The sequence below is a fragment of the Morone saxatilis genome, unplaced genomic scaffold (genome assembly GCF_004916995.1).
Source record: "Morone saxatilis isolate NCDOM2014 unplaced genomic scaffold, NCSU_SB_2.0 Contig21, whole genome shotgun sequence".
Classification (NCBI taxonomy): Eukaryota; Metazoa; Chordata; class Actinopteri; family Moronidae; genus Morone; species Morone saxatilis.
Genome location: NW_023339774.1, coordinates 1032647 through 1043844, shown reverse-complemented (window position 1 = coordinate 1043844; position 11198 = coordinate 1032647). Strand labels below are relative to the sequence as shown.

At 40.2% G+C, this 11198-nt stretch overlaps 2 protein-coding genes across 2 annotated transcripts in view; one reads left to right on the top strand and one right to left on the bottom strand.

The window, feature by feature from the left end:
- The window catches only part of LOC118332360 (ras-specific guanine nucleotide-releasing factor RalGPS1-like), a gene marked incomplete in the record, with an annotated part of 66856 nt that overhangs the window by 10338 nt on the left and 45320 nt on the right, over positions 1 to 11198 (top strand).
- Positions 130 to 11198, bottom strand: part of LOC118332361 (angiopoietin-related protein 2-like) — a 16848-nt gene continuing 5779 nt past the window's right edge. Inside the window, exons 2-5 of the mRNA XM_035667603.1 lie at positions 9459 to 10388; positions 7622 to 7815; positions 3527 to 3797; positions 130 to 2752 (exon numbers count right to left, since the gene is read on the bottom strand). Coding sequence (XP_035523496.1) covers positions 2553 to 2752; positions 3527 to 3797; positions 7622 to 7815; positions 9459 to 10353 — 1560 coding nt within the window. The 5' untranslated portion in view covers positions 10354 to 10388 and the 3' untranslated portion in view covers positions 130 to 2552. The remainder of the gene's footprint in view (positions 2753 to 3526; positions 3798 to 7621; positions 7816 to 9458; positions 10389 to 11198) is intronic.

The following is an 11198-nucleotide window of genomic DNA, read 5'->3' as shown; positions in this document are numbered from 1 at the left end:
GAGCCGCATGCGGCTCGGGAGCCGTGGGTTGGCCAGGCCTTCCATAAATTATGCATAACTTTAAGCGTTTAGTGGGTAATTAATCAGGAAAGCTTGGAGCTAAATGAAATTAGATTCTGGAAACACAAGCAGGGCTGTACATAGTTTATTGAAAGACCGATAACATACAGACTATAAAAATAATCTTTCTAAAACAGCATATATATACACAGAGTACCTGGTACATACTGTATCTGCACACCAATACAGTGACTGATCTTTTCAACAGACCAGGAGACCTTTGGTGGGTAGAGGGAATAACTGAGTTGTACCTTTTGGTTTCTGTTTACTGAGTGTACTGAGCTGCTTTTACCTACAACAAAATCGTATTTGTTCAGTGTAAATTCTGTCTACATTTAAAGGCTTAGATCTAATTTGCTATGTCCATATTAGATGTTGGATCTTGTTACCTGTTTGAAACAAATTACGCACAAAAAGTAAGAAAATTTGTGTTTGGTAGATTATTTCTTTATTGTAACAGTGCTTCTTGGCAATACATCTTATACCATTGGGAAGCCTGTTTATTTCCCTATCAAAATGCCACATTTGTAAGGATCAGTAAGCTCAGTATGTGGGTTGCACCCATGAAAGATTTGCCAAATATTCTCTGCCAATGCCAAACAGCTCTTCTTTGCTGTTGCTATAGACATTTAATTTGAGCTTCTGGTACCAATAAACGAGGCTTGTCATCATTGGAGGCAATCTCAATGCAGAGAGATATAGAGATGAAATTCTGCAACCAGTGGCAGTGGCAATCCCATATCTTCACAGTCTGGGGCCAAACTCTATCCTCCAAGCAACGCTCGCCCCCACAGGGCGGGGTTTATCAGAGACTACATCCAGAATTTGGGAGTGCCAGCAGTCCTGACCTCAACCCCATTGAACACTTGTGGGATCAGCTTGGGCGTGCTGTTCGTGCCAGAGTGACCAACACAACCACGTTGGCTGACTTGCGACAAATGCTGGTTGAAGAATGGGATGCCATCCCACAGCAGTGTGTGACCAGCATGAGGAGATGGTGCCAGGCTGTGTATGGTTCTTCCACATGCTACTGAGGCTCCTGTTTGTGAAATGAATAAATTGTTAAATTGCCAATATGTCTTGTTTCTTCAAACTTCAATCATCCAATCAACACCAAACAAGAGTCAACATAAAAGAAAAGCTGTTTGGCATTGGCAAATGTTTCATGGGTGCAACCCACATACTCAGCTCTGCTGCTCATCCCACAAATGCATGTTCCTTACTAATGTGGCACCATTTAAAATGGAACCAAACAGGTTTTCCAATGGTATAAGATTTTTTTTTAAGATGGTATAAGAAGCATTGTTACAACAAAGAAATAGTCTACCAAACACAAATTTCCTTACTTTTTGTGCGTAGTTTAGATACCTTTCTGAACATAACATGGTTAAAGTGAGGTGAGTTGTGGTATAAAATATAAGTATCAGAATTTTCAGTACCAAAATGTTAAAATCATTCTTCAGAAGTTCAAATTCAAGATAATTTAACAGTGGTCCCATCAACGGATGATGTGGATGAAGTGCTGGGAGATCAACCTGAACAAGCTGTTTGTGCACCATTAGTAGAAACAAAGAGTTTTTCTTGCAACTTCATATCTCACTTGTCTCACTATAGATTTATCAGACTTATCAAGCATTATAGAATCTTTACAATCTACATATGCAGTTCAGTTCAAGAATTATGCAATGTTTTCAGTGATGCATGTAGCTGTATAGTCCAGTCCTGTTTAGATTCAAGAAAAGATGACCTGTTAAACTACTTTGTTGACAGTCTAAGTGACTAGATTACTTCAATCCGTTGTTTTATGTGCTATTGTCAAAATTCAAAGATGAAATTATGAAGCAAAATACTTACAAAGTAAATTACCCTGGAAAATGATTTACTGAAACCTTCTAGAAAATTGTATCAAAATAAATAACCAGATTTCTCTCCTGTAGAATTTATCCCAATATATGTTGTACATACATAATATATGTAATATATGCACCAATAATAGTCTAAAGTACCAGTTTGTTGCTAGCAGTCAGTTTTGATCTCAGGATACCTTAATTCCTTTGTTACTATTCTGCTTTAATACATAATTAATTAATGAATAATTAATTATTCTCTACATAACAAAGAAATCATATTATAAATGTATTCTGTATTGTGTTGCATTCATTTAGGTTTCTGATGACAACAAAATCAACAGAAGCCCACACAGATAAGATATTTCAGACTCTTAATGTAAGTTTGTGTGTGCTTTTATTGATTTGTGTGCAATGCAACTTTATGAGCCCAAACAAGATAAGTAAAACCTAAACCTGTAGGATGAATAAAATTAAAAGATTCTGCTTGGATTCTATCGTGAGGCTTTCCATTTGAAGCTACATTATGAATATACAGTAAAGCCACAAACAAAGTTCAAATCAAGGATGCCTGTTTTTCTGATAAATGTAATCCCTTTGGTGGAAATGTTCGTTTACTAAAATCAGTTTTGAATGACTGAGGTGTTAATGGAAGGTGTTTGCACTGGGTCTTATCATCATGGTCACTTTCTTCAGAGAATAAGCACCTCCTCTGAACTCGGCCCAGTAGACGCCGTCCTGGTAACGGCTGCGGTAATGCCCACCACGGTACCACACACCGTTCAGGTTGGAATGAGCACAGGCGTTGTACCACCATCCTCCCTTCTGGTAGTGTGCACAGTTACCTGAAGACACAAGGAATCAAATCAGACCAAGAGGTATACCAGCAATCTGGTCTTCTGCTGGTTGAGGGCACGGGTTAGGACTGATCCTAACAATGGATTACCCTGCTTTTAAAAAAAATCAAATTCGTACTTGATTGGCATTTTTGTATGTGTTTATTTTGTGATTAACAGTAAAGCTCTCTAACTTCATTGGAAACTGTATGGAAAACGACAGACACTTTCAAAAAATACTCCATTTAACATAGTCAAATTCTTCTAGAAGCCAGTCAGAAGAATAGTGAAAACATCTTTTCCAAGAAAATCCTTTACCGCCTTTCTGCTTATTATTTCAATGAAACAGTACTCTAGTTCTGTTGAACTGATGCTAGCAGAGTCTATGCTAACCTCTTTAGCTGCCGCCATTGTTATTCAATGAACAGTGTTTTTGCTGCGTCACACCTAGCCACACCTATCTAGCTGCCAGTACTTCCTCAAAGGACGCTGAGTGGCCTGGTAGCACTGTAATTTGTCCAGCAGATAGCTGGAACCTATCCCAGGACAGAGTGAGAGGCAGGCACACCTTCACACCTGTCAGAGAGCAGTGTCCTTATCAAGTCGTCATTGTGGGTACATAACTAAAACCTGAATAAAGCCAGTTATGATACACTCGACCTCATTCAATAAGAGGAGTGGCCTATGCAGTAAGAGACTTGAATCAGATTCCAAAAGATTTGCAGGTTTTGCAAAGCCCACCAACAGTTATGAGAACCTTCTCTTGCATTGCATTACACTCACCCGTGTAGACATCATGGTCTCTGTCCAGTGTGGTAAACTGCTTGCTGTTGTGCCAGGTAAGAGAGTCTCCGGCGTTGCCATTGTATCGCCCCACCCGAAGCCTGTAGAAGTCGGCCTCAGATTCGACACGAAAGCTAGCATACTCTGCGAAGATCTTGCGTCCGGTCCAGTCTTCCAGGGTCACCAGCAGCTTGTAGTTGCCCTGGTTGGTCAGCCAGTAGATGTTCTCTAGTCCTAACCAGTATTCACCATCAATGTTTCCAAACCCTTGCTGTAAGAGGAGAATACATTGAGTTAGTCAGAAATAATCCATTCCTACTGTTCCTAACACATGATTTAATAAGAAATGCCACAGCAATTTGATTATTTTGAAATTTACAATAAAGAAGCTGTTTTTTCCTCCTGTTGGAATCAGTTGTGGTCTTCCAGCAACAAACCACCCATGTTTTCTAAGCATCTTTGAAAGACTGGTATGATGTCAGAGCAAGATGCCAAAAGCAGTGGCATAATGGCAGGAGGTGTTTAAGATCCTCTAGAGCAGAGCTCACTGTGTGTCTGAATCCCTGGCTTCAATTACATCACACATGGATTCAATCAGGAGCGACTCCTCATCCCTGCCAAATATGAGCGTGTAATTGGCTTAAAGTGCCTTGTTGACTCATTGAGGGTGGGTTGGGGAATGACTGTGTTGGGGGACAACTTGGAAGTACTCCCTTGCTCTTTGGTCTTGAGTTTAAAGTACTGGGAAGATTATGCAGATTGGGATGTCCTCACTTTAGGCCACAGAATTTTAATCTTTGGTAACTAAATATTTCACACATGTGCACCCATATTTACGTAATGTAAGGTTCCACTGGTAGTTACTGGAAAACAGTGCATGATTATGAAGTCCTTGGATCACTGCACTGGCTGCTACGCTCAGAGCATGTTTAGTTCATTTGAATTGATTTTAGCTCTGCTTTTGTGATCTCATAGATTTGATTTTGTTGAGTTTTTCTTTCGATTACTCACATATTACACAATCGGATGGCTTGCCTAAACAGTTTGTTTTGTTAAAGATAGATTTCAGCTGTGGAAGATACATTTAGTTTATTATTTAATCACAGATATAAGTTTCTGAGGGATTTTTTTTTTTTTTTTTAAGTAAACACCATGCTACTGTCATATTGTAACTTCTGTATTGTAAAACTACCTTAAATGACTCTTAACCTCAACCTAAAACCTCATGGGAACTGTAGTTGCTCAATGCTTTATCTAAATGACAAGGATTACCACATTTTGATAGCAGTGGTTTTGCAGAAGCAGATACCAATTTAGCTTCTAATATAAACACAAAAATACCAATGTCATGTCTCCGCTTTTTGTCTAATGAATCCTATTTATGCAACAAGGTGACCACTAAACCCCTGAAAGGCTGTCTACACAGGACTTCATCAGTCTGACAGATCTAACAATCAGATACATTTGAGTCTGCGACCCAAAGCTCTTTTTTATGCTTCAAGTCTATTTTCTTCCAACTAAACGCATATACATGTAAGTACGTAGATCTGTTGTTTGGGCTGTGAGCTCTTAAAAACTTTCTGTGGCTGAATGCATTAAGTGTGGCACTGATGGAAGACTGTAGCTGTTACTAATCTGCTACTGACTAGGGTTAGGAATTGAGAACCGGTTCCAAATTGTCCAATCCATCGGAATCGCATGCCTCAAGCTTATCAATGTCTTTTATCGATGCTGGCACGTTTTTCTGACAGTTGCGCATTACGACATGCATGACCACATTTTACAATTAAAGATGACAACAGCTTGTTGTAATGTCTGTAAAAGGATTATTTCATTTAAGGGTGGAAACACTTATAATATGTCGGACATCATTCTACAAAACATGGGCTTAAATTCCATGCCATGTCCGTCATAAAGGGTAAATATGTTTTGTTAAAATAACATTAGCACCACATAGGCAGATTTTTTTTTTTTTCTTTGACTAAAACCTAAATGACGACAAATGCTGTACAAATATTTTCACTTCATCCATTTTAGATGACAAACTTCTTTCTGCTCTGTTTTTACTATGTTCATATTCAGAGATAATAAACAGTTGTCTGTCGCTGTCACTGAAAACCTATGTAGGGCAAACTTTTTTACCCACATAGAAAATAGCTCAGGAATTGGTCAGACAGATTGCAGAATGGTGCTAGTATCAATGAAATCTTCAGTATTTGGCTGGTGTCAACAGGGTGTAGATCTCATTAGTATTTGAATTCATCTAACAAGCTAAATCTAAAGAATAGCAGAAAACAACTATCACATTAGTTCCAGTCTGTGGTAAATGACCTGCCACTTATACAATAAGTGGATGTATAAACTATATCCTTATGTCAGGATTTGATAAAAATCCATCCCAACATTAGGGAAAGAAATAGGGGAGTCACCCAGAAGCATATTTGATTGTAAAACAGCATTTTGTCAGCATACAGTATGTACCACAGATGCCTGGTTAGGTTGTATAATCAGGTTGTCAAAGATAGAACAGTCCTGGACAGACTCCATGGACCTTAACCTCAGTCTTAGACTGTAGACTTGTTTTCCAAATACATGACCATTAACTTATTTTACTCCATGTCCAGGAAACTATGTCATAACTGATGTAATGTCTGTGTTTCCCCTTCTCGTTGTTCTGCTAGTTCAGAATTAATTTAGGGGGAATATTAGTCAATAACAAAATCAGGGAGTATATCTTTAGTGGTGTAAGTATCGAAAATAGTTTCTTTTAGTATGCTTCATTAGTGTTTTTGAGTGTGTGTCATATCGGAGATCATTTGGAAGTACTACTCAACCTGTCAAAATAGTTGTATTATATCCTATATGGGCTTTCTATCATGTTTCAAAATTACCCTTAGGATGTTAGATCAAATGCCTGCGGTACGGGAGCCTGGATAGTTCTCCTGGTAGCGCCCTGTGTACAAAGGCTGAGTCCCTGCTGCAGCAGGGTTTGAATCTCAAACTCAAATTGTTATTAAACTCTTGGTAAACTAATGACATCAGCTTCAGCTATGCTTTGTGTTTAGTTATAATCAACAAATTAGCATGTTAACACGCTAAACCATGATGAACATCATGGAACACACTGATATGATGTAGTTGTTGCTACTGTTGTTGTACCCCTCTCTCTCTTTTCTCTCTCTTTTCTCTCTTTCCCCCAAACCCTGGTCAAGGCAGACGAACACCCACGCTAGAAGCCGGAGTCCTGTCCTAGGTTTTCTGCCTTTTAACAGCAGTTTTCCTTGCCCCCGTCGCCAAAAGTGGCTTGCTCATGGTGGTAGGTACTGTTGGGTCTCTGTAAATGTTATAAGGAGTTCGGTCTAGACCTGCTCTATTTGAAAAGTGTCCTGAGATAACTTCTGTTATGAATTGGCGTTATACAAATAAAATTGAATTGAATATGATACTAGCATTTAGCTCAAAGAACCACTGTTCCTACATACTGTCTCATACCCCTTTTCTACTAAGGCAGTTTGAGGGCTTGATTGGAGCCAGTGCCTAATCTCAAACCAGTTCTTTTGACAGCCAAACTGCCCTGGAAAATCAAGAATCAAGAACCACTTACTAAAGGGGCTGGGGGCCAGCTAGCTATGTATTTATTAGCTGTTTAGTGAGCTACTGATTTCTCACACAAATGTTATGGATTTAACCATGAGCTAGCTAGTTGTTGGTCAGCTAACATTACCCAAGCAAGCATAGCTACTAATTTATCACATCAATGTTTCATTTGTAACTTTGTTCGTAAATTTAATCTTATGTTCAAGGTTAGTAAAATTAATGTAAGGAACCAACAGCTTGCTATCTAGCCCGCTAGTGTAGCCTTGGTAACAATAGCTAACGTCAAAAACAGTGATGTAATGACGTGGCTCTCTAGCCCGTGGAAAAGCAAAGCAGTTTTTAGAAGGCTCTCAAATTGAACTTCTTAAAACTCTGAACCAGCACTAGCACCAGCCCAGAACTAGCACTGGATACTGACATCTTTGCAGCTCAATATCTCAGAACTTTCTAGAAGGCAAGTAGAACCCTATAATCCTAAGGTCAAATCCTCCTCATTACCTTGTACGTCTCCCAGTTCCGGAAGAAGTTGACGGAGCCGTCCTGACGTCTCTGTATGACAGTCCATCCACCGGGGTCGTGTCTCTGGTCACACCAAACCTGCATGAGTCGGTTGCCATTGTCTGGTTTCAGAAGGTACATGCCACTGGTGGTGTATCCACCCTCCAGAGCCCCTAGACAGTCTTTAAAAGGACCTGCAGGAGAGAATGAATGCTGACTCACAAAGCAAAGTATACACAAAGTATACCTTGTATTGATCTACAAAGCCTTTCATGACTGGCATTCATTTCAGCAACATGCTATCATAATTGTTATAATTCTAACAACCTGTGCAAGTAACAGACAATGCAACATCAAATAGAATATTAAAACATATGGACAGATGACTCTGGAAAAGTGAAGTCACTGTTGACCATGTGTTATGCAGGCCAAATATGACAAATGCTTTCCAGTCTCTGACGCTGGCAGCAGTAAATACTGCTGTGAGCAAAACTGCACTGGATTTCTTGGTAACCGCAGAAGACATAACATGGAAACACAGACAACATATTTAACTTAAAATCTCATCATACCATTATGTACAGAGGTTACTGTCTGAAGGTGTTGTTTTGCAGCGTGTGTGTGCGTGTGCGTTCGTAAGAACACTAGAGGGGGCAAAGTATGTGCATATGAAGAAACCAGAGACTGCTGGGTTAACATCTTTTCTGATACTAAAAATCAGCATATATTTCATAGCTGGAAAAGCCTGGACAACTAGCAACTTATTCAGTTGGCTTTTTGAATGAGTTTTCTAAAAGTTTTTGTTTGTTTTTCAAGTCCAGTCCAGTTTTAGTCCAATATTATTGCATATTAGCTTGTTGCATGGATAAGGTTACATGGAAGCAAAATCTGTCCATCCACTGGGGTCGTGTCTCTGGTCACACCAAACCTGCATGAGTTGGTTTCCCCCCCCAAATTTAAATCCTGCTGCTGTGACATTTGTTGGGGTCTTCCAAACAAACATTTTCTTTTATCTGGAGAACAAGGTTTGTAGGCCAGGCATCTCTGCAGCACTGCAGTACTTCATTATAATGCTGTTTGTCACACATTTCACCTTTATCAACAAATCGCAGCTTCTTGCAATTTGGATATTGCACTTAGCCATATTGCAATTTCGATAATGTTTCAATTAACTGTGCAGCTTTAATTCTGATATGAATATAACATCAGTGAACCTAAATCTGTCAGATATGAGGTTACATTTTTGTAAACTAACACTTGACAGTATGGATGGTAAGATTCACCGTTTTGCATCAGTGCACCAGCATTAAAGCTGAAGATGCGATTGCCTTGATTAAAAAAAAAAGTGTGCATCGGATACAATTTGGGGGTGTAATTTATATATAAATTATTATTATAGGTCTTATGCCTTTTTTTTTTTTTTTAAATGTGACAATTTATATTTTGATTTATACCATCTATACTATAATGAATTGCATAGGATCATATTCTTTTGCATCATATTGCGTTGAATGAAACCATGTTGAATTGCACTAAAACCCAATACGGGAGGACTGTATCATATCCCATTGGTAGTTCCTTTATATGTATCTTGTATTGGATCATTGGCAGTGCATCAAGATATGTATCTCACTGACAACCACAGGCACTATGGAATTCCTTTGACAGTTGCAGCTTCAGCAATCTATCAAAAGGCCCCTGGGATCTGGTCTGTGCATGTTCTCAGTGAGGTCTTTCACCCAGCTTTGTGATGTACTGGACAATATGTGGCTTGTGTCCATTACAATAATAGACCTCAGAGGGAGATATGAAAGTGTCAGTATGGTCGTCCACTTACCAGAGGGCTCATTTGTGAAGCTGTATGTGGCACTTGGCATTGTGGGCAGTGGAGGTGGTAATGCTTTGGCATTCTGGTCATTCTGTATCTCGTTGGTCATGGGGTTGTTGGTGTGGCGGGTGTAGGTGGGTGGATGGTAGGGTCTGTAGCCTCCAGGAGACAGTGCAGGCCTCTGCAGAGTGGGCTGGGGGATCACAGGAGGTTGTGGACGGACAGGACGGCTCCTCTCCTGCACCACACCGAACGAGTATCCTCCCCGCTTGCAGTGCTCCTCCAGCTGCACCAGGAGAGCGCTCTGGTTGCTTGCGAGGGCTGACAGATGCTGGTACTTATGTTCCAGGTCGCGGTAGCGTCCAGCGAGCCTCCCCATCTCGTTTGTGTGGTTGAGCACGCGGGTCTCCAGCTGCGACACTTCTAGAGCGTTGTCTCGTTTGCGAATAATCTCATGCAGTAGCTGCATGTAGAGCTGTGTCACTCTGGAGTTCATGTTGCGGCTCTCTTTGCGCAGTAGCTTGACTTCATTGACCACACCACCATCCACTTCTACCAACTGCTGCAGTGCTTCGATCTGCCGTCGCTGCTTCTGCAGCTCACTGTTGAGCAGCTCCAGCTCCTGCTTATTGACCCGATTTTCCAGCAGGGCATCAGGCTCCTTGGAGTTCACACAGATTGCCCCGTTGTTTTTCTGCTGGGGGACAATAAAGGTATAGGAACATTTGTCTGTTTGGACAGCACTGTGGTCGACCACAGCACGTTTTTGCCGGTTTGGTGCATAGATAAACTCTCTTTCAAGTATGTCATCACTGTTCCCGATTTCCTGAGTGTCTCCCTGGAGAGAGGACCTTGGTCCAGAGAGCAACAAGAGCACCAGCAAAACCACCACAGGGAGAAACATAGCACAGTCCTGCTGCACCCGAACCAAGAGGATTTCTGGAACAGAGGGAGAGAAAATTTGTAAATGTCCATTCTCTCACATCATTCACTGAAGTGTTACTGACATATTGCTCATTTCGGCAGCTCCTTGATCCTCATCCCAGATACTGCATTTTTCGTTTTGCATATTGCGTTATGAATGTGCCTTCCCACAATCTTCAATTACTTAAAGTTGCTTAAATTTTCATTTATTTATTTATTTATTTATTTATTTATTTATTTATTTTTGGCCACATGGTGGTAGCAGAACATGCTGAAAATACAAAGTTGAATTGGCAAAACACATCAAGCATATTTACATAGTTATGGAGCAACTTCATGTGGAGTTCGTGTCCACCTGATTATTGTGAGTCATCTCTTCTTTAGCCCTCGTTTTGATCTTTACCAACTCCTGAGGGAAATATCTTGCGCTTTAGCTGCAAAATGCCCCCCTATGTTCACCAGCCAGTCTCTAACTTTGTCTGCTTTTTGGTGCTGGGCAGGTGGTAGACAGTGGGTTTTTCATTCAGAACAGTAAATAAATTGATAACTGCCAAATTCGATTGCTCTGTATTATGTTTTTAACTTATTCAAGATGAGAAATGAACAATAGACGCCTACAAATTAAAATGTATTGCTCAAACTGGCCTTTTACTAAACACATGACTAGGGCTCGCTCAAGCTAATTTGTTCCCTGTTTCCAGTGTTGGCTCAACCCTCGTATAATGGCACGCATTGTTTTGATGTTGATTCTCTTGGTCTTGGGCTAAAATGCTATCATATCATTGGAATGTTCAATAACACAAAACATAAAGGGGAATCTCCCCT